A 26079-nucleotide genomic window follows, 5' to 3' on the forward strand; every position below is an offset into this window, starting at 1 on the left:
AGTGATATCCTTTTTTGATAAAATATTTATTCAGATATTTTTATATATGATTTTAGTCAAAAACCTGAAAGTTATAGATATAAGTTTTCATCCTGCATGTAAGCTTTATTGCTGTGACAGAGTGTCTGAAGAAGACATCAGCTCACAGAGCGCTGTGTTTGGTTTGTGTTTTCAGAGGCCACACTTGGCCAGCTCCATACAGTCATGTCCGTGGTCAGCACTTTATGTCAGAGCTGCTCAGCTCACGGATGGGACAGTAGGGAGAACAGTAGGGTGTGACACACTTTCAGAACACACTCCCATGACTTGCTTTTTCTACCTCCGCACAGCCCATGGCCTATAAAATCATCAGGGTTAAGCATAGGTCAGAGTCCTATGGTCTAGTAACCACCCATGAGAACAGTTCTACTGCACTGAAGCCTGTAGGGACATTTTAAATCCAAATCATAATGGAAGTTTCATGCTTAAAGTATAGGACATTGTAAGTTTTTAACTATGTAAACATAAATAAATAGTTTAAATGTTTGTCTGTGCGATGTGAGAGCTGTCCATGGGGCAGACTCAGGTCTCACCAGTGTTTGTTTCTGGTATTGTGGCTATACTGTACATACTCTGTAGTGATACAGCATTTCCATAAGTATTAGTGCAAAGTGCCTTAGTTGGAACGCAGTCTAACTTTGGGGATAGTGTAGCAGTCACTGCTGTGAATTCACTGTGAAGATTTGGTAACATACTCTATTTGCCCCCTTCTCAAAGGCAGTATTGAATGCCCCTTTATCACACTCAACCTCTACCTTTGTTCCTTTTCTTTTTCTTTTCTGAAGTTATACAAGATAGAGTCTCTGTGTGCCTTTGGGTGTCCTAGAACTCACAGAAATCTGCCTGCCTCTAAGGCATGCAGTACCACTGTCTGGCTCTTTGTTTCTTTTTAAGTTATTCTGATGTTTATTCTGTATTGTTTGCCTCTTTGCTTTTGATTTTATTTATTTTTGTGGTACTGGGGATCAAACTCAAGGTTGGGTCTCAGATGCTAAGCATCTAGTCTGCCACTGAGCTCTCCCTCAGTCCCTTCTCTTTCCTTTTATTCTGTCTGTCTGTCCATCCCATCCATCTGTCCTTCCATGCTTTTTTTTTTTTTTTTTTGAAGACAGGGTTTCTCTGTGTATCCCTGGCTGCCCTGGAAGTCACTCAGTAGACCAGGCTGGCCTTGAATCAAGAGATCTGCCTGCCTCTGCCTCTAAGTGCTGCTTTGCTTTGATGCTGTTTGTTTTTTTGTCTTACCTTTTACATTTTCCTTTTCTAAGCCTTTAATTATTCATTTGTGAAGTAGTAAAAAAAAAACATTCACAATAATTGGATGTGGAGAAACTTAAGATTTTATATGCAAAGTTAGGGTTATACTTGATAATCAACTTTTTCTTCAGAACTTGTTCACAGTGGCTACTAGCAGCAGTTTTCACAAGTGCAGACGTGCTAGAGTTCTCCCTCTAGCACAAGCATGTTGCTCATTAGTCCCTGTTAGCTCTTCTTCCTAGGGAACAGCGTGCTTCCTTAACTACAGCTTTCCATCCTGTGGTCTTTGCTCTTTGAACACAGCTCTCTACAGTCCTGTCTGTCCTGTGAATCTGTGTCCTCACATTTCTAGACTCACCCTCCAGTCCATTTCTCACTTACCCTCGGGCCTCAGGTTGTACCTGGAGGAGAGCTTGGAAAACGGTCTTGTCATTATTCCTTTCAAAGCCTGGAGTGGTCTCCTTCTTACCAGGTCTGCAAGGATTTTCTCCCAAAGCACTAAAAGAGTCAAGTTTCTTCATGAACACAGAGAAGTTAAAAGCACAACTCCTGCAAATCCAGACAGAGCTGAATAATTCAAAGCAAGAATATGAAGAGTTCAAAGAATTAACTCGGTAAAGTACAAATATACGTGCTCACCTGTTTTCTTAATATTTTAATGTTAATAATTGATAATTTGGAATGTTACTTTAATATAAACCTTCCTGGCAACCAGCTTGTTGTGTTCTGTGGAAACACTTTTCTTGTATGTCTGCACTGTATATATCTAGCAGTAGACCATGCAGATGTTACATCCTCTGCTCACTTGTTGCGTGTCAGTTGAATTTGCTGTTGAAGTTCATCTCATTACCAGTTTAAATCACAGTTACAGACTAATTGAAGATTTTAGTTTTAGAAATTAAAGATTGTTTGGTTCTGTTATGTGATGCTCCTTGTATAAAAGCATAAAGTGTATTGATAGTGTAACCAAGGCTAATCCTGAACTGACAGCTAATCCTGAACTGATTTGATTTTGAGCTTAACAGTTTACTGATTGAATACCTTTAGTAATCATCAACCTGTGAACCCTGATTTACATGTCTGCAAATGAAGGTCATGATTTGGGAAGTATTTCTGACTCAAAAGCCAAGTTACATGACAGCATAAACTGTAATGTACTAACAAATGTTTAATATTACTTACTATTTGAAGGTACTAAGTTTTAACAATATCTATTAGGAAAAAGCAGCTAGAATTAGAATCAGAGCTTCAGTCTTTGCAAAAAGCAAACCTCAATCTTGAAAACCTTTTGGAGGCAACAAAAGTCTGCAAACGTCAGGAAGTTTCTCAGCTGAATAAAATACATGCTGAAACGCTCAAGGTAGGTATCTGGAGCTTTCATTTAAATTCGAGCAGTTTCTTATTGTTGTGAGCAGTCTCACTCCTCAGGCCCGATTTTAGTTTGGAACCTCGAGCTTCTCTGACGCCTGGTTTGAGCCGCCATCACGGCCCAACTTGTCTACGTAACTCCCTTCCCTGGTGGTTTTCTACCGCCTATTCTCTGCTTCTGTCCCAGGGCGTTTCTCTACCCCAAAATTCCACATAAATCCACAAACCCTCTACACAATAAGATTACATCAAACAGACAATGATACAAACTGCCCTTCTATATGAGATATTAGACCTGTAAAATCCTTAATGTTCATAACTTTTTAATGCCAAGAAATCCCACCTGGGTCCAGCTGGTCCTTGGGAAGCTCCATGTTGCCAAGACCTCTAACTCAGTACTCTCCTCCTCCCTCGCCCCGTCCAGCTTTCCTTTATTTTACTAATTAGAATGGGAAGGTTCAGTTGGAATCTCTAGCCCAGCCCTTCTTGGGGAAGTGGAATTAACATTAAAATACAAACAGCTTCTGGACAATCTGATAGTCTCCAGTGTCTTGGTCCAGAAAGAGTAATAAACATTTGGGATGGAATTCTCTTTTGTTATTAACTTTAAACAGTGCTTCCTAGCATCTGAACCTTTTCCTTTTTCCTCTCCCCTCATCTCTCTCTCTCTCTCTTTCCTTCTTTAGGACAGGGTCTCATGATAGCCAAAGCTCACTCTGTAGCCTAGGCTGGCCTTGAACTCTTGATTCTCTTGTTTCCACCCCTGTGAATCCACCGTGTGTGTCTCTATGTAGCTTTTCAGTATGCTTTTGTAACATTCAAAGATGGGTCTTAAGCCAAGGATGGTGGCAGTCTTTTAGTCAGACAGATGTATCTGAGTTTGAGGCCAGCCTGATCTACAAAGCAAATTCCAGGACAGCCAGGGCTACACAGAGAAACCTGTTCACAAAACCAAAACAAAACAAAACTCAAAACTCATCCCCTCACACACACAAAGCCAAAGGTTGTTCCTAGGTCTTTGTATATTAACCGGTGTTGAAGTGTTTCTTACTGTAAACCTTGTCTCCCTGCTTCCTTTGAGCAATCCTCCTCGCTTGGAATGCACTGAACTACATCCTCAACCTGGCTTTTATGCTTTGGATGACCTGGTCCTTTAATGGTTTCCAGGTTCCTACTGCCTATGAGCAGGTCTGTTGGAGACACACTTGTTCAGGTGCTTGTGTTAGAGCAGCAGCACTTTCTCTACTAATGCCACCTGGAACTCCTCACAAGTGTCTTTTTAGTTTTTGTTTAAATTTGATTTTTTGTTTTTGTATGTGTAAGTATTTTGTGTGCATGTATGTCCCACATGCATGCAGAGCCCATGGAGTATAGAAGAGGGCCTAGGAATGCATGGGACTGGAGTTATAGGTGATGTGAGTTACCGTGTGGGGGTTGGAAGAACAAGTCCCTTAACTGCTGAGCTGTCTCTGCAGCCCCACCCTGGACTCACCCATATGATGAGTGGAAATGGGATCTTGTTAAGGCCCCACCACCCACCGGGCTTCAAGTTCATTTCTTTAAACCACATTACAACTTTGCATGATACGGTTATTTGGTCCTATGCTTGAAGAATACATCTTGATAAGGTGATGAATAAAATTTTAATTTATTTTTCCCTTTGTACTAACATTTCTTTCCACAATGATTGTTCTGCAGATAATTACCACTCCAACCAAGGCTTATCAACTTTGTTCTAGACTAATACCAAAGTCAAGCCCTGAGGTGGGGAGCTTTGGCTTCCTGAGCACACAGAGCTCTAGCAGGTTAGATGACGACATATTAAATGAGCCAGTGCCTCCTGAGATGAGTGAACAGGCTTTGGAGGCCGTTTCTGAGGAGCTTCGGACTGTGCGGGTGAGGCTTAAATTGTAGGGAAAAAATAATTGAACGCTCATTTGAATAAAATTTGTGTACTAATTTAACTCCCTATAATTTTTAAGTTTACGTATATAAGGGTTTCTGACTTGTCTGTTTTTTAGTAATTTTTTTTTCCTTGAGCAAATCATTCTTCATTTTCTGTGCTGTTTCACTCTGTGTAAAATGACCAGTTTTCTATGAGTTTACCACCTGTAGAACTGATTTAGGTGGCATAGCATTGTCCTGGCTCATGAAAGTAGGGTTTTGTTATATAGATGAAAGTTTAGGGAGGCTTTAATGTGTTTGAAGTAATTTGAGATTTGATTATATTGGGAACCTACTAGTTTATTAATTAAATGTTACCACGTTGTCCAGTTAAACTTGGAATGGATATTACAAATCTCAATTATGTTTCTATTCCATGCTAGAGAGGCCGTTGTGATAAAATAACCCCATGCATGCTGAGGAAGCTTCTTAAAGGTCTCTAGAGGGCTCAGTGTTTAAATATAACATTTAAAAAAAGTTTCTAAAGGGCTCTAATTTTTTATGTATGTGAAATAAAAATTCACACATATAACGTATAGTCTTACCACCAGACTATACATTTCTCTAGCTTCAGTGTCAGTCTCTCTTATTTTAGTTTTTATTTACTTTTGGTTTTGTTTTTTTTTTTTTTTTTTTTCAAGACAGGGTTTCCCTATAAGACCAAGCTGGGTTAGAACTCAGAGATCTACCTGCCTCTGCCTCCCTAGTGCTGTTATCAAATGTATGTACCAGCAAGAGCTGCTCAGTCTCTAATTCAGGGTTGAATTTTAACCACTTCTTGCTTTGCTTTTGAACTTACCCGTTTCGATCATGTAATTTTGAAATATAGGAATGATCAATATAACCTTTTGATGATTTCTGGCTCCAGCAGTTCTTTGTTATGTTTATTTCTATAAGGGTTTGAGTTTGTTTTACTTTCTTGTCTCTTTACTGAAAAAGAAATAGGGCAGGAGATCTAGGAAATCTCAGCAGTTCGTCTGCCTTTCTAGGGGCCTAAGTTCAATTTCCAGTGCCCACCTGGTGGCAGACAACTTTCTGTAATTCCAGTTGCAGGCGATCTGACACCCTCTTCTGGCTCCTGTGGGTACCAGGCATGCAGTTGGTCCATGGACATATATTCAAACAGAATACCCATACATAAAACAAAACTAACATTTTTTTAAAATGTAAAGGCCGTTTTGATGAGTGCAATGTGTTTAATGCAGGAACAACTGAGTGTTCTTCAAGTTAAGCTGGATGAAGAAGAATGTAAAAACCTGAAGCTTCAACAGAATATTGACAAACTAGAACACCATTCCACACACATGCAGGAGGTGAGGGGCAGAGCACAGCCTCAGAACGGTGTTGAAACCCTCAGCGTAAAGGCACTGTGAGATGAGGATATTTCTCCCTTAGAAGCCTTCCCACTCTTGAAGTTCTTTTTGTTTTCCTTAATAAATCTATGTCCACTTTGAGCTCCACCCCCACCGAAAAAAAATCATTGCCAGATGAAAATCCCTTGCTAAGCCCTACTGAGCTCTTTGCACTTCTCTGATAGTGACTCAGACCAGACATTCATTGTCTGAGTTCTGGACCACTTAGTAAGTGTGCAAGTGGACTGTTCTGAAGAAATCAAAACGGTCTGTCCACACTCTCGTACTGATCACAGATTGTCATTGTCATTATAGTTTATAAACAACCAAGTTTTGTCTTGTCATTAACCTTAGAACTAGACATTAAATACAAAAACAAATTATTGAGCTGCATTGTGTCTTTGCACACTTTTTCAGTATATTCACTTTTCCCAAAGCTCTTCTCATCAGAAAGAAGCGATTGGAGCAAACAGCAGCAGGAGCATCTCACACAGCTCAGTGACCTCGGAAAGCAGCTCCAGGAGGCTGAGACTCAGAATGACTGTAAGTCTGGACAACTGGGACACTGTGGCTCAGTATCATTTTGATCATATAAATCATTGGGGTTTGTTTGTTTGTTTGATTTTATGGGCTTGCTTTTTTTTGTTGTTAGATAATTGGTCTTCAATTTTCATGGTAAATGTGTAATAAGTCTTGAAATATTTACTGAAAGTTTATTTAAAAGCTGGGAAGATGATTCTATTGCCTTACAAGTTTGAGAATCTGAATTCAGAACCTAGAGCCCACATAAAAAGCTGGGCATGGTGTGACACACATCTGTTATCCCAGTGACATCAAGATGGAAGACAATAGATCCCAGTTGACTGATATATAGCTTACTTAGTAAAGCACTCGGCCAGTGAAAGACCTTGTCTCAACCAAAAGTGGAATGCACATGAGCAATTAGTTACATCCAAGTTTCTGCTCTGACCTGCACACACATACATGAGCAAGCATACCTAGATACACACACACACACACACACACACACACACACACACACACACGTTTAAAGTCCTTTTAAAATGCTGAGTTGTATTAATAGTGACAAAGTAAAGCCTAAATTATTTATATACACTTCTGCGTATGGGCTATCTTTCCTACTTTTATTCTAGTATATTCTTGTCTTAAAGCATCTTAAATAAACCAGGCAATGCAGCAGTTAATAGGCGAAGTCAGGAGGTTCAGCAGTTCAAGGTCCTCCTTGGCTACACATCAACTTGGCTCCTCTGCCTGGCTCCAGAATGTTTTCAGTAGTTTGTAGAAAACTGTGTCACTTAATCTACTGGTTAGTTGGAGTTTTCTTTGGAAGCTGCAAGTGTGTTTAGCCTATTGTTGGAAAATTCTGGTATATACTAAAGCGTTTCAACAGCTAAGAGCACACCCCTTCAAATATGTTAACCTCTCCAGTTTTTCTTATACTAATAGTTTTGTTGCATATTCCACAGGGAAAAATATCTTAAAACATCAAGTGACCTAAAAACTAGAAACAAATGTTAACTCTTCTGTTTCTGCAGAAATGTTGGAACAGCTGGGTGTGGCTGCATATGCTCATAATCCCAGAACGTAGGAAGGTGAGGAGGTCAGGGTTATCCTTGCTGCATGGGAAGAATAGGGCCAGGCTACGGCAAAGGAAATGTAGGTGCAGCCGTGACCTGAGGGAGGAAAGAGTAAATTTAGTGTTACTGCTCAGTTGTTGGTGTTTGTCCTCACAGGGTAAGGCTGGTCTCTGCCTGCTTTATAAACGGTACTGTCTCACTTATTTGCTTCCTTTATACAAAGAACCTGTAAAGGGACCTGTTGAGATCTTGGTTTCTTTTATTTTCTAGTTTTGAAATGTGAGGTACATGACCTTCGGATTGTTCTTAGTTCTGCTGACAAAGAACTTTCTTTGGTGAAACTGGAGTATAGCACATTCAGAGAGAGTCAAGAGAAAGAAGTGAGCCAGCTTTCTGAAAGATACCTGCAGGTGCAGCTTCAGCTGGACAATGCCAGGTAGAGTTCTGTTGGTTCAAGGTGCCTGCTACGTTGTTCTTAATACTCTTTGAAGTATTTTAACTCCAGCTCACATTGCATAAGCCACCTGTGTTTTTTTTAATACCAGTTGGCTTCACTATAAGTGGTGTGTGTGTGTGTGTGTGTGTGTGTGTAGATTTGCTTTTGTTTGCTTGGTTTTATTTTTGTTTTTCTGAGACACGTCCCCCGTGTAGCTTTGGCTGGCCTGGAACCTATTCTGCTTCCTGAGGTCTGGTATCTAGGACATGTGCCGCTACACCTCATCAAATCTCATTGCATTTTAATTTTCCTTATTTGTCTGTGAGACTAGAATCAGATCAAAATTATAAAGAATACACTGAGCCATGTGTTTTAAGGCTAGGCAATGATTGTCCTAGCCTTAAAATACATTGGTCAAATCATCACTTTTTACATATGCTACTTAGTGGGTTTCGTTTCTCTGACACTCAGTTGTTGTTGATGCTTCTGAATGATGAGCGTAGCACTGCCCTTTCTTTCTTACTGGGTTGTGCCTTCTTGTCTACACTCTACACCATGGCCACATCTCATCTCTTAGCAGTGGTTTTGCTCACTCTGTGATCTGCTGCTTCTGCCCTCCCTCAGTCTGCACAGCATGTGGTTCTGCATCAGGTAGCTGTGCGTATGCCACAGTCCAGAGATGGGGCTGTTGGCGGAGTCTTTGGGTGACTGCTGGGTACTGCACATGACAGTACTGTGCTGGGGAGAGGAGCACAAAGTGGAACTCAACAGGCAACTCGTAGTTTTTGCTGAGATTAAATTCTCTCTTGGTTAGAAAGAAGCCATGTTTTCTGTCCTAAAAATATTTTCTAGAGCTAGACTTTGTTGTTAACAAAGTCCTTAACCAGCTGGGTTTGAACCACTTACAATACTTGGAAATTACTAGAAACTCAAATGAGCTTCACCACCAGTTGTCAGTTAGCTGTTAATTAACTCCCAGGCAAGGGTGTGGAAGAGAGACTTGCAGCTAACACTTCCTTTTGTTTCTTCTGCTTTAGTGGTTCTCACCGGGATATCAAGGGCATTCCACACAAGGCCATGACAGCTCTCTGACAAATGTTTATGCTTTGTGATAGAAAAACTTGAACTTAAGGAAATCTGACTCAATAAAGTTTATACTTTACATTTCAAAATTTCTTCCTGGTAAAGATTAGAAAATGAAAAACTTCTTGAGAGCCAAGCCTGTCTACAGGATTCCTATGATAACTTACAAGAAGTAATGAAATTTGAAATTGACCAACTTTCAAAAAACCTCCAAAACTGCAAACAAGAAAATGAAACTTTGAAGTCTGATCTGCATGTAAGTGATGATTGGTGTTGTAGCTGGTGAGTGTATCCTGGGTCTCAGCTTCCTGTTCTGTTCTCTAATTTCCTGTACCAATCATAGTGGACAGTGTTGTGGCTGGTGAGTGTATCCTGGGTCTTTGATTTCCTGTACCAACTACAGCTCTTGATATGTTTTAACCGCCTGATACTCATAACTGTCCCATCAAACCTAATATATGGTTCTCTTTTAGAATCTGGTGGAGCTTTTAGAGGCAGAAAAAGAACGCAACAACAAATTGTCGTTACAATTTGAAGAAGATAAAGAAAATAGCTCTAAGTGAGTGTGCTGTTGATTGTTCCCTTAGAGTACTGTTCACTCTTCGTTCTTCATCTTGCTTTGGGGATGTTAGGGTCTTACTGTCTAGCATAGTCTGTCCTTAAACCGGCCTTCCTCCTGTTTGAGTCTCCCACGTGCTAGAACTATAGGCATGCTCTTCTGTGCACAATTTTAATTTGTGCTTTTATTAATACCCTAGTTATTTTCAATTTGGAGAGTTATTTTCATTTAGGGGTATAACTCAGGGATATAGCACTTTCCAATTAGACTTGAGACTCTGACTTAAATCCTAGCACCACACATTTTTTAAAAAATTCCTTTCCTTTATAGTATTCTAATGTGAACAGCAAATTTTGTAAAAGTGACTGTGAAGAAGAAAATGTCAGTTAAGAACATAACTAATTATTCTTTGTTTTCGTTGGTTTGGAGGGGTGGTTGGTTGGTTGGTTGGTTGGTGGTTTGATTTTGGTATAGTTTGGTTTTATCTTGTTTTGTCTAGAGACAGTCTTACTCTGTGATCCTGGCTGACCTTGAACTCACAAGTAGAGAGTCTGCCTGCCTCTGCCTCCTGAGTGCTAGGATGAGTGTGTACCTCTACACAGGCTACTGACTATCCTTTTATTATTGGGGTTACTATTTCTGTCTTCTATTAATCCTTTTCTATTTCTTTTCCCCCAGACTCTCACTGTCTTATCCCCGTCTCTCTCAGTGAGTCTCTGTCAGTGATCTCATGATCACAGTAGGGAGAATAATTGGGTTTTGGTCACTATTTACAGCATTCTTTTGTGATTGTTCTTGGTCCTGGTACACAGTGTTGAAGATAGAGCGTGCCAGCACTTGAGATATAGAGAGTTAACATTCAGTCTGTTCAGTGGACCGGGGTCTGTGCTGGGTACTGGAATACAGAGGGAGGCAATGGACTACATTCCTGTAGTCAGTTTACCCTCCATCTCAGACGGATGCTGTGTGCTATGTGCTAGGTTATCAAATACCAAACCCTGGAGGAAAATAAAAGAGTTGTGGTACAAAAATAATTCCTCATTAAATACTTGTGAACAAATACATTCAGGTTTTTGATCTCCATGGGAATATGCTAACCCAGGGTTTGCCTAATAGACCTCACTTAAATGACATTTAATTTCTTTGAGTCTGCATGTTTGTTTCATAATTTATGAATTCTTCTTTTCCAGAGAAATCTTACAGGTTCTTGAGGCTGTACGTCAGGAGAAACAGAAAGAGATGGCCAAATGTGAAAAGCAGGTCAGTTTCCTGTTTTGAATATTTTTATTGTTTCTCTCTCCCTCTCCCTTCTTCCCTCCCTTTCCCTCTCTCCCTCCCTCCTTTCTTTTTCTCCCCTTCTCTCCTTTCCACTCTCCTCCCCTCTGTGAACATGTGTGCGTGCGTGTGCGTGTGTGTGTGTGTGTGTGTGTGTGTGTTCTAGTTCTATTATTTTGATTATTTTCTAACTCCCAGGTGGCTGTAATGGTACCCACTGGTGCTCAGTTGTTCAAGACATCAGAACCCACTGTCCTTCGGGCATTTTTAGTATCAACTAATGTGCAGTGCAGTTATCAGCTTGTTTTTTGTTGTTTGTAATGTGACTTTACTTTTCATCATAGATGGCAAAGGTACAGAAACTAGAAGAAAGCTTGCTTGCTACTGAAAATGTTATCAGCTCTCTGGAAAAGTCTAGAGAGTCTGATAAGGTAGGTAGAGTTTTCAGTGTTATTTTTCTGTATTTTGTTTCTTGATTTTGCTGTGGTGTCTAGTTAATACTAGACCAATGGTTTCTCTCTGTGGCCTGAGTTGGCTTTGGAATCACAATCCTTTACACAGGTGTATGTCATTGTACCTGCTTCACGCCTTCTTTATAATGCTACTTAGGCATTCCTGTCTTCTGCACCACCTCTCTCCTGCAGGATAACTTACAGACTGTCCTGTCAATGTAAATTTAGGTTCTTTAAGGATAGTGGAGAATGGGAAATCCATTCAGGTAAATTGTTTCATAACCTCAACCACAAACTGCTCTTGTCTGTTTTTTATCTGCGTGTTTGAGACGTGTTCTGTAGTACTGAACGGCTTGGAATGTCCTCTGTAGACCACGCTGGCCTCACTCAGAACACCTGTCCTTGCCCCTAGCACTGAGCTGAGAGGCAAGTGTTGCCACACCCACCTTTCTCTGTTCCTCTAGTCGGTTCATATAACACGTCTTGGTTTTCAACTAGACTGCTGTCACTCTGACCCTAATTTACTGACTGTGAGTTCATGATGTACAGTCTCAAATCCTTACTGTTGTCTTTGCAAAGATAATAAGCGTGACTTGTCTGTCCAAATATAAAAATAATCTAACCCTGTCATACAAGCACTTAGGATACTGAGGCAGGAATCCCAGTCATTAAGAAGCCAACCTGGTCTACATAGAGATATGAAAGCTACCCTGAGCTACATAGTGAGATCCTCTCTCCAAGGGAAAAAATTGTAAAAGGTAGAATGTCACATTACATTTTGCTAAAGTAAATTGACATTCTTTGTTACATTAGGAAACAGAAGTAGTTTGTTTCAAATACTCAGAAAAACGTTTATAGTAGGAAAGGTTTATTCTGACTCATGAGAGGCAAGGCAAGGCTCCATGTTGATAAGGAACGATAGCTGTTTATTGCATAGCACCAAATAGGAAGCACAGAGAGCTTGTGTAGCATTGGACGTGCCTGTAACCATGGCACCTACTTCCTCCAACTATGCCTCACCTCCCAAGTGGTCCACGAGTCCCCAAACATCAGCTTCTGCTGGGAGTCAAGTTCAAATGCAAGAGAATAAGGAAATTTTTATTTAAAATGCAACAATTCATCTTTTTAAATGATCTCCATAATGTCACTGGTTTTGCAGATAAATGTTTTTGTCCCTGTCAGGAACTTGTCGCCAACCTAATGAACCAAATCCAGGAGTTAAGAACATCAGCTGGTGAAAAATCAGAAACCATAGACACCCTGAAACAAGAACTACAAGACATAAATGTAAGTTCTGTCACAGGATGCTGAGCTTAAGCAGGGCATGATTCACAGGCTCTTTGGGGGGTCTGTTGACCATCCCAACAGGTAAGATTATATGTTAGAGTAGATTTGGCTGTAGAAGTTGATACCCAGAGGACTTCTGACATGGGCAGTGTGCACATTTCTATGCCAGGTCTTTTTGACCTGGAATAATGCTCTCTGCACGATTCTGCAACCACTGATTAGAAATAAACTAACAGTTAAGGCTAAGAGGGCTCCTTATTTGCCTCAAGAAAAAAAGATGTATGTTTTAGTAAATTTGCAGATATTTGTTACATGGGATGTGTCCCTGGTCTGAGGGACAATATCATTTTCTGACGTAGCTGTTGTTGAATATTGATGCTTTGCCCTTTGCTTGGGCCAAGGTAAAGGTTTTATCTGCGTTAGTTCTGCTCCAAAGGGGCTTGCTTCAATCCATATTTATCTTCACAGGCAGACTGATGAGATGACGGAGCTAGGTGGTTCCCTCTCACCCTGTGGGACTGCCCTGTTCTTCACCATGTGCACTGCCTCTCATCCTGGCAAGGGTTTGACGGGCTGCAGAGGTAGCTTAGTGGTTAGAGCAATTGCTTCTCTTCCAAGGACACTGCACGTCTCATATCCATGTGTCACTCCAGCTGTACACACATGTATGTGTGCACATGTGTGCATGCGTGAGCACACACACACACACACACACAAACTCAGAAACAAGCAAACCAACAGCCATGACCATGAGGTGTTACTGAACTAGCTTGTTAATAGGGTGCTCACCTTGGAACTCCAGCAGAAGCTCTCAAGCCATGACTTTATCTTCTATAGTGCAAGTACAATGCTGCTGTGACTGACAAGGAAGAGAGCAAGGAGTTGATCAAGAAACAGGAAGTGGATATTCTGGAGCTGAAAGAAACTCTTAGACTGAGAATTCTCTCAGAGGACATCGAGGTAGGTATTAGCATGGCACTTTCTTTTTCTTTATTTCTCATTTCATTCTCTCTCTCTTCCCCCATTTCCCCCCTGCATCAACCAGGCTGATCTTGGACTCTCAGAATTCATCTGCCTCTGGCTTTTTTAAAAAGGAATAATTGATAATATGAGACTGACAAGATTACTCAGAGGTAGTTACTTCCCTCTGAAGCTCACCATCCCATTTGAACCCTCAAAACCCACATAGTAGAATGAAGGACTGTTTTATTGTTGAAAAATCAACAGTAAAAATTGCTAAGTCCTATTCACAAAAATAAAATGTGTCAGAATCTTAAGGAGAAAATTTATTTACATCATTCCAATTCATATCCCAATTTTTAAAAATTGATGAAAGCTGGGCATGGAGGCACTTGGCTTTAACCCCACTATTTGGGAAGCCAAAGCAAGTCTACACAGGAAGTTTCATGTCAGCCAGACTTAACTAGTAAGACCTTGTCTTAAAAGATAGGAACAAAGAGAGAGGAGAATCCAGGTATAAATATAAAGTACATACTGCAAAAAACAAAACAAACAATCAAAAACTACCAGTCAGCCGTGTGTGTGTGTGTGGGGTGCATGTGGAGTCCAGAGGTTAAGGTTTCAGTTTTCAGGCACCATCAAAATCCTGTTCTTTGAGATGAATTCTTCCTGTGACTTGGAACTCACCGATTAGGCTAGACTGTTCAGCCTGTGATCCGCAGGCAACTTCCTTTCTCTGCCTCCCTAGTTCTGTGTTCAGAACTGAGCTCCAGTCTCCATGGCTGCACTGGCTTCCTTTCCATTGCTGTGACAAAACGCCGACTGAAGACAACTTGGAGAGGGAAGTGTCTCTTGCTTACACTTGCAGATCACACTCCATCATCAAGAGAAGTCAGGGCAGAGTGTGAAGCAGAACCATAGAGGACACCGCATGATTGCTCAGTCCCCGGCCAACTCACAGGCTCATGATTAACTCTGTTAAGCCAAGCAAATCTAGGCAGTTCTTCAGTTGAGGCTTTCCTCTTAGGTGACTCTATGTTGTATCAATTTAACAAGATAACTAGGACACATGGCAGGACCTTATTGACTGAGCTATCCTTCTAGCCCCTCAGGCCTTCCTTCCTTCCTTCCTTCCTTCCTTCCTTCCTTCCTTCCTTCCTTCCTTCCTTCCTTCCTTCCTTCCTTCCTTCCTTCCTTCCGGGATTCTTTTGCTATTTATATTTGTGTGGGGTGGAGTGTATGCAGTATTCTCAGATGCCACAAGAGGGCTTTGGATCTTCTGGAGCTGTAGTTAATGGATGCCTATTGTGGATGCTAAGAACCAAACTTCAGTCCTCTGCAACAGTACTTTATTAACAGCTGATTATATCTCCAGCCCTTGGGTCGTCTTTTTAAAATGGTGTGCACATGTCCATATGGGAAGGGAGGTTGATCAGATTCAACTCTGGTGTGGTCACCAGAGTATTCCTATGCTGTGTAAGTAGCAAGTGCATATGCAGCCGTTAGGAATTCTCTACCACTGTACACCACCTTATTCTCTGAAGTTTCAGTAGCCAGTTACATGGAGAGCTGTGACAGCTCTTCCCTGAGTACCTAGGCCGGAGACATCTTTATCAGCTATTTACCTTCTGGGTTATGAACGCAGAGTCAGACTAAGGATATAATTCTGCTTGTTGCCTAAGCATGACAATCCACATTTGCATCCTCAGCCACTGTAGAAGCTGGGCTCAGCAGCTGAAGTCCAAAACCATATAGCTCTAGAGGTGCTTGTGGCCAGCCAGCCTAACAAAATGGTTTACTCCAGGTTCAGTAAAAGATCTTGTCTCACTAAAAATAAGGTGAATCCTAATAAAGATTCCTGACATGACCTCTGATGTCTGTACATGTCACACATGCATGTACACACACACACACACACACACACACACACACACACACACGTGCGCATATGTGTGTGAAATATAATCATATAAGCCCATGAAACTCAACTATTGAGACTTTAATTAAGGTCTGCTTCTTGACTGTTCTCCATGAAAAGATCAGTTCTAAAATCCTGACTGAGAAGAGCGTACTACCTAACCTCAAATAGGAAACTGAATCTACTAAAATCACACCTAGGCCCATTTACACACATGTCATCTGGGAGGGGTGTCTTGGAATGGTTTACCACATAAGCCAGAGGAAAAAACTTTTAAAATATTTAAATAGTTCTTTTTCTAACTTTAAAAATTTATAGTAATGTAGTAATGATTTGCGAACTGAATGGCATAGTTAAGAAATACTTCCTTCGGGACATTGTTTCCTAACAGAGGGATATGCTTTGTGAAGATCTGGCCCATGCCACTGAGCAGCTGAACATGCTCACAGAGGCCTCAAAGAAACATTCTGGACTGCTGCAGTCTGCCCAAGAAGAGCTGGCCAAGAAGGAGGCACTGATCCAGGAGCTTCAGCACAAGGTGAGCGGCACACGCAGCCACCAGCAAAGCATAGCATGGTACTGAATTTCCTGCCTTGACAAAGTTCTCTGTTAGAGAAAATGAACAAATAGATCAATTAGAGAGAGACTTTGGCAATCAACTATAGACTGTGAAATTGGGTTTCCACATGTGAATTTCACTTAGCCACTGCTCTTCCCATCCTGACATATGTGTCCCTGACACATGACAGCACTGTCTGCAGTGAGGTTATGGCTGAAAACAAAATATTAGGTCAAAACTATAGCGTGCTTCAAAGTAATGCATTGTGTACACACACATAGAACACTTAACCGTTGTTTCTGTTGTTTTAGACAGGGTCTCACTGTTTACTGTAGGCTGGCTTTGACCTCAGGGTTCTCTTGTTCCCACCTCCGAGTACTGAGGTGCAGGTGCATGTCTCTGTACCCAGAATAGACACTTTCCCATTGACAGATGGTTGGATACACTTATGAGGTACATGCTGATAGGTTTTGCTGGAATGGGTGGAAACAATCTTGTTATGTAGCCCTTATTCCTGGCTTGCCTGGTACCCTAGAATTCAGGCTGTCCTTAAACTGCTGATAACCCTCCTACTTGAGCCTCCTGAATTCTGGGATTACAGTCATGGGGCTTTTCACTTGCCATAGTGTGTTGCTACAGTATGTGTGTATCTGTATAAATACGTATGTGTGTATATATCAAATGATTAAACCAAGTTGGTTAGTATATCCATGATCTGCCATATAATTTTATGATACAGTTTTATATCTATTGTCGTCATTTTGAACTATGCTTTAGATATTATTTTTGCACATGGTCAAAATATATTGCAGTAGATCTCAAAAACATGGTTTCATTTGAGCCCCTGCTCTTCTGTCAAAACACTTGTTCTGACATCTCCCATCCAGGCTCTTCAACTCCCCAGTCTCTGGCAACCACTATTCTATGTAACACCTGAGCCAGGCTATTGCGGATTCCACACAGAAGCGACACCCTTCTCTTTCTTTCTTCACTTGGGTTCTATCAGTTACATGACGTCTTCTAGGCTCATTCATTTTGTTGCAGATGACAGAGTTTGCTTGTATCTCAGCCTGGCCAGTGTTCTTTTGTACCTTGGCATTACTGGTTTTTGCATTTGCTGGTGGATACTTAGGGTTACTATGTTTTTGGCTATTGTGAACCAAGCTGGGGTTAAAGTAGGAATATGGCCTCTCCTCAAGTGTCATGTTACAATGGGGGAGATGCTCCAGGAGATAAAGCAGTTGCCAGGCAAGTGATTTTGAGTTGCAGAACTCGCATAATAGCTAGTAATCCTATTGTAATCCTAGCATGTAGGAATCAGAAACAGTGACTCTCTTGAGCAAAACAACTAGCTGAAGAAGCCATGAACTGAGAAACTGCCTCTCCAGCAGTTGGCTTCCACAGATCAAATACATACATGTACACTCAGTCCCACACATAAGTGACCCTACATACATGTGAACACTCATATATGCATGGGCACACACGTAGTTTCATTTCCTTCAAATATAGACCAGAACTGAAATTTCTGGCCATATGGGGAGTTCTAGTCTGTTTTAGGAATGGCCTTCCCCATTTTCCATGAGTTTGCAGTGACTGGTATACCAGGAACCGTGTAGTCTCTGCTTGTCCTCATTAGAACATCTCTTTCATCTCGATGGGGACATTGTACTGTAATTTTGATTTGCTTTTCTCTGATGGTTGACAGTGGTGAAGCTTGTCTTTTCTAATTGGACTGTGTGTTCTGGGTTATTTTCTAAAGTATAACCTGTTATCTGTGGAATGTGCCCAGTTAAACCAGGAGCAGGAGGAAGTGGCGCAGAAGAGGACTGAATACAACTTGAAGATGAGGCAGCTGGAGCGAGTGATGGGCTCGGCCACGGAGTTCCCACAGGTGCGCTCCTGAAACTGTCCAGCACAGCAGCTTCACTTGTCAAGAATGGGGTTGTTTGTTATTGTCGTTCTCTTGTTATTTCAAAGGAAAGCTCTTCATTAATGAGACTCTTGTCTGCTTTCTACTTAGTTAAGTCTTGTTTTATTTGGATAAGAATTAAAATGATAAGCTAAATGACCTTAATCAATATGCACTGTACTCAAGGGGCTTGGCATATACATGAAAATGTATATTTTATCTGTTAAGTGTATAGACTAAAAATGAGATCTTTATAGCATCATGTAATCAAGCCTTTGGATAAAGTATGGTTTTATTTTAGAGTCCCAAAACACCACCCCATTTTCAAGCTCATCTGGCAAAACTCTTGGAAACACAAGAACAAGAGATAGAAGATGGAAGAGCCTCTAAGACTTCTTTGCAGCACCTTGTAACAAAGCTAAATGAAGACAGAGAAGTAAAAAACGCCGAGATTCTCAGGATGAAGGTGCATGACTCTTTCAGTGAACTTTATTGTAAACGGCAACAGCTTTCTCCTCACTGCTGCCGGTTCAAATTCAAATGGCCAGACTATATCGTAGCTAGAGAAGTCTTCCTCCTACCCTGACTCCTTGCAGTCTAGTTTGTTGTCCCTCGGAGTCCATTTCCTTTCCTTCCGTTTTAAAGCTTTTCAGTGTATGCTAATATACTTTAAACCCTTTCTCTACCTTATGGGTGAGGTTTCCACAAACCACAAGTCATGGGCAATGAGGAAGTGGCCTGATTCCTTCATTTTCACCTCAGTGCTGTCCAGTATCTGAGTCTTTGCCAGCTTAATAGCTACCGTGTCTTATCTCAGCAGGGTTTTGGTGTGTGCGTGTGTTAAGTGAATGCACATGTATTTGCTTGTGGAGGCCAGAGGTCAACACATGACTAAACACTTTCCACCTTACATTTGAGGGAGGATCTCAGAGCAGGCACGGAGTGTGTGTCTGCTCAGGCACTTGTTCTTTCTTCTGCCCTTTCCCTGGTCTTTTGTGATGTGTGAGAGTCTGTATATGATCCAAAAACTTGCAGGGCTGCTATTCCCACCACCACTGTAAAGAGAACAGGAAGTATCCCATGTTCCCCGGGTGGACGTGGATTCAAGGGATTCAGGCTTAGGTCCTCACACTTCGTAGGCAAGTGTTTTACCCACAAGCATCTCCCTAGCTGTCTTTTGCCTGCTGAGACCAGACCGGCTCTGAACTCGTGGTCCCTCCTTCCTTGGCTCCTGAGTGCTGGGTTGACATGGATTTACCACCGTACTTGGCTCTAAAGTGAGGCTCTAATTCTCATGTGTGTTTTGGCATCCGTTTTAATGTTTAGCTCAATTGCCATTTATTAAATAGAATCAAATAATTGAAAGCGGTTACCAGAGATTTCCTATCAACTTTTTCTCCTAGAGGAACTTTGCTGAGTTATATACATCAATAAATTGTTTAAGACACTGAACATGTTTGTGAGGCACAAACTGTTTCATACAGTAACACCTGTTGCTTAAAGGGGATATAAAAAGGAACACCTGTGCTGATCACAGCTTTTTTTTAGGTGAGTGGGGAGGTGATGAAGTGTCTCAATTCATAGCCCCAGCTATCCTGGAACTCCCTATGTAGTCCAGGGTAGTCTCAAACTCAGTTTTGCTTGCCTCTGTCTCCTACGAATGGAATCAAAGGTGTGTGCCACTACACCCAGCCTCAGTCATGACCTTGAGAAGCAAAGTAACACCTAGTCTAACCTGTCTTCTGAAAACAGTTATTTGGTATATTCTCAGGATCAATTGTATGAAATGGAAAACCTGCGCCTGGAGTCTCAGCAATTAAGAGAGAAAAACTGGCTCCTGCAAAGTCAGCTGGACGATGTGAAGAGGCAGAAGGAAAGTGGGTGAGTAGGAGCTGAGGGCTTGAGTGAGTGAGGCTCAAGTGGACATCCCCGTGACTGAGAAGTGCCTGGTTGCTTTTGAGTTGCATCTCATGAGGATGTGGCTTTTGTTCAGCATTGCAGGATAAGACACTTACCACCTATCAGCTCAGTGAACTAAGCATTTAGAATATATTCAGAAGGTGTGACATATTTAAACCAAACTACTTGCATTTTAAAGTTTTTTGATTTGCTTGTTTATTTGTTTGCTTTTGAGACAGTACCTCACTGTGTAGCTTTAGTGTTCTAGAACACACTTTGTAGACCAGGCTGGCCTTGAACTCACGGAGATCCTCCTGCCTCTGCCTCCCAAGTGCTGGGATCAGTGGTATGTGCCACCAGTGCTCAGCTACTTTTGATTTTTGGATCCCATTACAGATGGTTGTGAGCCACCATGTGGTTGCTGGGATTTGAACTCAGGACCTCTGAAAGAGCAGTCAGTGCTCTTAACCACTGAGTCGTCTCTCCAGCCCCTACTTTTGTTTTTTAAGTAGTAAATAAGATTCAAGAAGACCTGAAGAAAAAGGGAGAGTCTCCTACCAATCAGCTCTTCTTAATATGACTCAGGGAAAGCAACCTAGGCAGGCTCCTCAGCATTTTGCTTAAGCATATCTAAGGCCCCGGGCTCCATATCCAGTACAACTAACAAAGTGAAACAAAAAGTAGAAAGTACAGGGAGCTATTGTGTGTATCTTTGATTAACTATTTAAGTATACAGTGTAGAGTTTTGATGTTACTAACTTTTTACAACAGGATTAACAACAGAAAGGACCACGTATAAACTTGGTTTGATGATATACACCTGCCTGCATCCCTACTCAAGATGTGAAGGAAGATCAGTAGTTCAAAGTCATCTTTGTCTGCGTATCAAATTGAAGCCTAGCCTAGGCTATGTAAGACTCCAACAACAAAGCAGGCAGGCATATTGGATCAGAAAGAATTCTCTGGGATAGGACTCTTAATTAATTTCACCACCCCCAGATTGGATACTTGCTTTTAAAGATAATCTTAGAAGTCTAGAAATTGTCTAGATGTATTCAGAAGCTGTCTTGAGACTAAAATATATGGAATGACAAAGACTTGAGAGTGCTAAAGGCAGCTCTGCTGACAGCATAAATGTTTCTGTCACATCTGTGTCAAGCCATAGAACTGACTTAGTGGGACTGGAATAAGTCATTTACAATAAGCAGCTCCTGCTAGGTCAGTGGTTCTCAACCTGTGGGTTGTGACCCCTTTGGGGGTTGCATATCAGAAATCTTAAATATCAAATATTTACGTTGTGATTTGTAACAGCAGAATTACAGTTATATTGTAGAAATGAAATAATTGTATGGTTAAGAATCACCACTCAAGGAACGGTGTTAAAGGGTCACAGCATTAGGAAGGTTGAGAAGCATTGCTCTAGGTGATTCTGATATCTGCAAGTCTACCCACCTAGTTCCCGTGAGCTCCACACTTTGCCAGTCTTATCACGAGTTACATAACCTTCCCAAGTCATTTATTAAACCACAATTTAAAATACTTTATTTCACTTCTTTTCAGTGCAGACTGGAACCCAATCTAGTTCACAGGCCATTCTTAAATAACAATCTGCTGGTGCATAGTTACCTTCCATTTTTATTTTGTTTTGTTTTGTTGTTTTCTTTTGAGACTATCTTACTATGTAGCCTCAGCTGGCCTAAAACTAGTTATGTAGACCAAGCTGGCGTCAAACTCAGAGATACTCGTGCCTCTTTATCCCGAGTCCTGGCATCAACATTGTGTGCTACCAAGCCTGGCTTGCTTCCTTTCAGTCACCATGCTGAATGGTGTGGCTACCGAGCTCTACGGGTCTTATCTATGTAGGTGTTTTGTCCATATGCATATCTGTAACAGGGTGTGCCGGGTGCTTGGGGCAGTGGTTGTAGATGTTTGTAATCTACACCTAGTCCTCTGGAAGAATGGCCAGTACTTTGGACATCTTGGACAGTAGGAAAGGATCAGGTCCCAAGAGGCCAGACTAGCAGGCTATCCTCTTGGGGCAGCTGGCAGTCTTCCTGCTTTATCTACAGTGGCCGCCACTCGTAGCTGAGTCTCTCCACTAACTTTTCTGCCCTGCATTGCTTAGACTTCTGCTCTCTGCTCTTCCTGCTTTCACAGTGGTAAGAGTTAGTCTGAGTTCTGGGTGGACCCTGTTTATCCCATGTGTGGGAACACTGATCATCTGCACTAGTCACCAGTGTTAGCTGTGCTGTAGCTATGTATAATAAATGGTAAATTAATTCATGAGTGTCCTTGATGGTGTTTTCCTGTCTGCTCACAAATCTATGCAGCAATCAGAGTCATCCCGACAGTCAGCAGCTGAAGAGTGAACATGAAGAGGAGATTACCAAAGAAAGACTTGCTAAAGTATGACTTTTTTTACACAAATTTCTTCTGTGAGAATTGCTTTTATAAATAACATTCGTGGTTATTTATTATAGAAACTATATATTAATTATAAATGAGAAGTAAAGGTGTATGTGTCTGTAATTCTAGTACTTGGGAGACTAGCACAGACCACCATGGTCTGGCTCTAAGCACTGGCAGAAGGAAGAATGTGTCTGTCTCTGCTTCCATAGGAAGCTGTTTCCCACATGCAGCTTAGATTCGGGTCAGTGTCTTCTGTGCACCATGTTGGAATGCTTGTGAGCCAGCAGCCTTTGTATACGCATATGGACTATGTAAATGGACACTGATTTGATTTCATTTGCACAAAGGAAAATGGACTTGTTCTTCTTATCTCTTTTTTACAGTAAAGCATTAAAGAATCTAATCATCCTTTTTTTTTAATAGAATAAACTTATTGAAGAAATGCTGAAAATGAAAACAGAGTAAGTGTGCAATTTTATAGTTCAAATACTTTAAAAAATATTTCTAAACTTTATTTTGGGGGGAGTGTCTGCATGCCATACCAAGTGTGTGGAGGTCTGAGGACAGATGTGAGAGCCGATTCTCTTCTCCCTCCGTGGGATCAGGTTCATTTATTTTACCTACAGAGCTAACTTGCCAGACTTTTTGGTTCTTCTCTTTTCTTTTTTAACTTCATGTGTACCAAGTGTTTTGCTTTGCCTATATATATGTTTGTGCACCATATATGTGCATGGTACCTACAAAGGCCAGAAGTCATCAGATCCTCCTGGAACTGGAGTTACAGAGTTATGACCTCTTAGAGGGTGTAATTCTCTAAAGGGAAAATACATCCATCCGTAAGATAACTTTCTTCCGTCTGTGGTCGATGTGAGTATAATTGATGTTTATCAAAGTCTTTAAGATTTTAAATTTGTATTTATGTGCATGTGTCTGTGTATGGGTATGCCGAATGCGTGCAGGTGTCTGCAGAGGCACAAAAGAGGATATTGGAGCCCCTCCAGCTAGTCAGGCAGTTGTGACCTGCCTGCTCTTTATGGACTACTCAGCGTCTGTCTAGTACCAAAATTGTTTTCCTTGATGCCACTTTCTCAACAGGGGTTTCAAGTAAAGCTATGTTAACACCAGCAAACAGAAGCACATGTGCAGTCTTCAGTTTTACTCACTTGCTGTGGGGTTTTCTCCTGTGACAGTAAGAGCAGTTTAATTCTTCCAGCGTGGTGGTTGAACTGACATGGAGGAGGCTGAACTGTGCAGTTAGTTTGCAGAACAGCAGCAAACTTCTATACATCCTCTGGGACCTTGTAGCTCTCTGTGTGGCAGAAGTCCTCAGGGAAATGTGGCCCTTGGTGCAGGAGGAACTCATATTGCACTGTGGGCACACAGACGACACGTTTCTCTTAAATGCAGTAGGGAACTAGGTATCAAACTACAGTAAAGAAAATACTGATTTCACATGATGGGGACTTGGTGATACCATCAGGAACTGAGACATTCTCCAGGATTCTGATTTTTGGCTACATCATGCCCACCACACTTCCAACATCATGTCTCTCTAGGATGATGACAGCAGTAGCTGCTGCTGCTTTTTTTTCTTTTCTTTTTTATCCCCCAAGGTCTTGTTTGGAATCCTGGCTGGCCTAAAATGATTATGTAGACAGGACATCCTCAGGGCTTAGAAAACCAGTATCCAGCAAGGAAAAGGTAGAAGTCACCATGCTCATGATCTCTATGACAGACGTCAGCTCCTGCTGGGAAGTAGATGAGCTCGTGTTATTTTCTGCTACATCAGACTGAGTTTCATAAACAAGCCAAGTCCCCTCATTTCTTTCTCACTGCTTCAGTACAATACTGACCCCCCCCCCAAAAAAAAAAAAAAAACCAACAAAGTTTCACTTTGATTTACAGTTCCAGTTGATATATAGCCAATCATGGTGGGGAATGGCATGGTTCAAGAGTAGGAAGCGAAGTCTTGTTGCATTTGTAGTCAGGGATCAGGGAGAAAACAGAAGTACGACTGGGCAATAAAGATTGCACACCTTTAATCCCAGTGCTCAGAAGGCAGAGGCAGGTGAATCTCTTGAGTTCAAGGCTATCCTGGTCTACATAGTCTACATAAGTTCCAGGATAGCCAGGGCTACACAGAGAAAACCCTGTCTCAAACAGACCATTTATCCTCAAGGTGTGAGTGCCAGAGTTAGATACCTCCACCAGAATGTTTCTACTTCCTAAAGGTTCCACGACCTTCTAAAACAGTGCCAGTCAGCTAGGAACCACGTGAGACACATGAACCCAAAGGGACTTTTCATATTCCCCCACAACGCCTAACCCACAGTAGGTGGGCAGAGGCAGCACTGGACTTTTATCCCACCAAAGCCAGACATACAGCACTTTCCTACATTATCTGAGCATCTCCCACAGAGTTGGCCTGAGAGAGGGAGAGAGGTTACGATCCCGAGGACCACCTCATTTTAGCAGTCAGTGTTGCATTCTGTATGCATTGTTACAGCATTTCCAATGGAAACCTTACACAACTGAAACGGTTTTATACAGTGGGTGAAATCCTACATTTTTCTTTTCATTGAGTTACAGAAAATGGATACAGTGCACATCCTTGACGAAAGGACTAATGTTCCATTGTCTGAGGACTAGGTTTTTAAAGAAGAAATGATTATTCTGAGATCTGACACAATAAAGCCTACAAACTGTAATGATACATTACTTCTATCTTCCCTTGGACAAGCTAAGTTTTCTACTAAACACAAGAGCCTAACTCCAAATAAATAAATAAAATAGTTCGATGAGTTTCTCTCTGGATGACAGTCTTGGCCTAAGAAAGCAATCATATCTGGTATTCAACACACTCTCTTCCATGCTGATCATGGAGTTCAAGGCCGCGGCCATGTCAGGAAAGTGTTCTAGCTCCCAGTCCACCCCAGCTCTAGCTTGTAGTCTTTTGCCAGCCACACGGGAGACCTGAAGATCAGTGATACTTCTGTACTTCGAAGAAAAAACCGAGTCTGAGTCCTATATAATTCTATTTTGTTGAAATACCATAAGCTGGTGTTTATTCTTCCAGTCTAGAAGAAGTCCAGAATGCACTTCACAACAAGGAGAAGGTTTGCCACAGGATGAGTGAGGAAGTTGAGCGAACCAGGATGTTGGAGTCTAGAGCATTTCAGGAAAAGGAACAACTGCGTTCAAAGTTGGAAGAAATGTATGAAGAGAGAGAGAGAACTTGCCAGGTGTGTTGGGTCTTCCATGCCACATAGAAAACACTTGAGTAAGTAGGACAGGCACAAACCTCATCTGGTTCATTTCTCTAGTGTGCAGAGATACAAGGCCACCTCCTGATTGGTGCTCTTGAAGAGAGATGCATACATAACGTGATCTTCCTATGCTTGGATTGACAGGAAATGGAAATGCTGAGAAAACAACTAGAGTTTCTTGCGGAGGAAAATGGAAAATTGGTAGGTCATCAAAACCTGCATCAGAAGATTCAGTACGTAGTGCGACTGAAGAAGGAAAATATCAGGCTTGCTGAGGTAAAACTGAAACTATCCTAAGTGGTGATTGTAAAGACATTATTTAGTAGAGAAAACTGGTCACTGCTATTTCACTTTGAGTTCTCTGAGACTGGGTCACACTGAAATCCAGTCTAAACAAACTCTCACAGGATTCCTCTTGTCTCCACCTGCCCAGTGGGTGGGATTGTGTGTGTGAGCCGCCCAGTAATACTGTCAAGACGACGTGCTTGTAGATGCCAGATACTTATTTA

General features: G+C 41.5%; 1 protein-coding gene across 1 annotated transcript in view; it reads left to right on the plus strand.

The window, feature by feature from the left end:
- KIF15 (kinesin family member 15) overlaps positions 1–26079 on the plus strand; it is a gene marked incomplete at both ends in the record, with an annotated part of 60599 nt that overhangs the window by 34357 nt on the left and 163 nt on the right. Inside the window, 20 exons of the mRNA XM_080934068.1 lie at positions 1766–1907; positions 2512–2653; positions 4360–4557; positions 5811–5918; positions 6395–6500; positions 7826–7991; positions 9180–9330; positions 9548–9633; positions 10824–10893; positions 11253–11339; positions 12543–12647; positions 13485–13607; positions 15917–16063; positions 17877–17978; positions 18298–18462; positions 19768–19877; positions 22226–22301; positions 22728–22765; positions 25381–25546; positions 25715–25846. Of these exons, the coding sequence (XP_080790194.1) occupies positions 1766–1907; positions 2512–2653; positions 4360–4557; positions 5811–5918; positions 6395–6500; positions 7826–7991; positions 9180–9330; positions 9548–9633; positions 10824–10893; positions 11253–11339; positions 12543–12647; positions 13485–13607; positions 15917–16063; positions 17877–17978; positions 18298–18462; positions 19768–19877; positions 22226–22301; positions 22728–22765; positions 25381–25546; positions 25715–25846 (2420 nt within the window). The remainder of the gene's footprint in view (positions 1–1765; positions 1908–2511; positions 2654–4359; positions 4558–5810; positions 5919–6394; positions 6501–7825; positions 7992–9179; positions 9331–9547; positions 9634–10823; positions 10894–11252; positions 11340–12542; positions 12648–13484; positions 13608–15916; positions 16064–17876; positions 17979–18297; positions 18463–19767; positions 19878–22225; positions 22302–22727; positions 22766–25380; positions 25547–25714; positions 25847–26079) is intronic.

This window comes from Micromys minutus (genome assembly GCF_963924665.1).
Source record: "Micromys minutus genome assembly, chromosome: 21".
Lineage (NCBI taxonomy): Eukaryota > Metazoa > Chordata > Mammalia > Rodentia > Muridae > Micromys > Micromys minutus.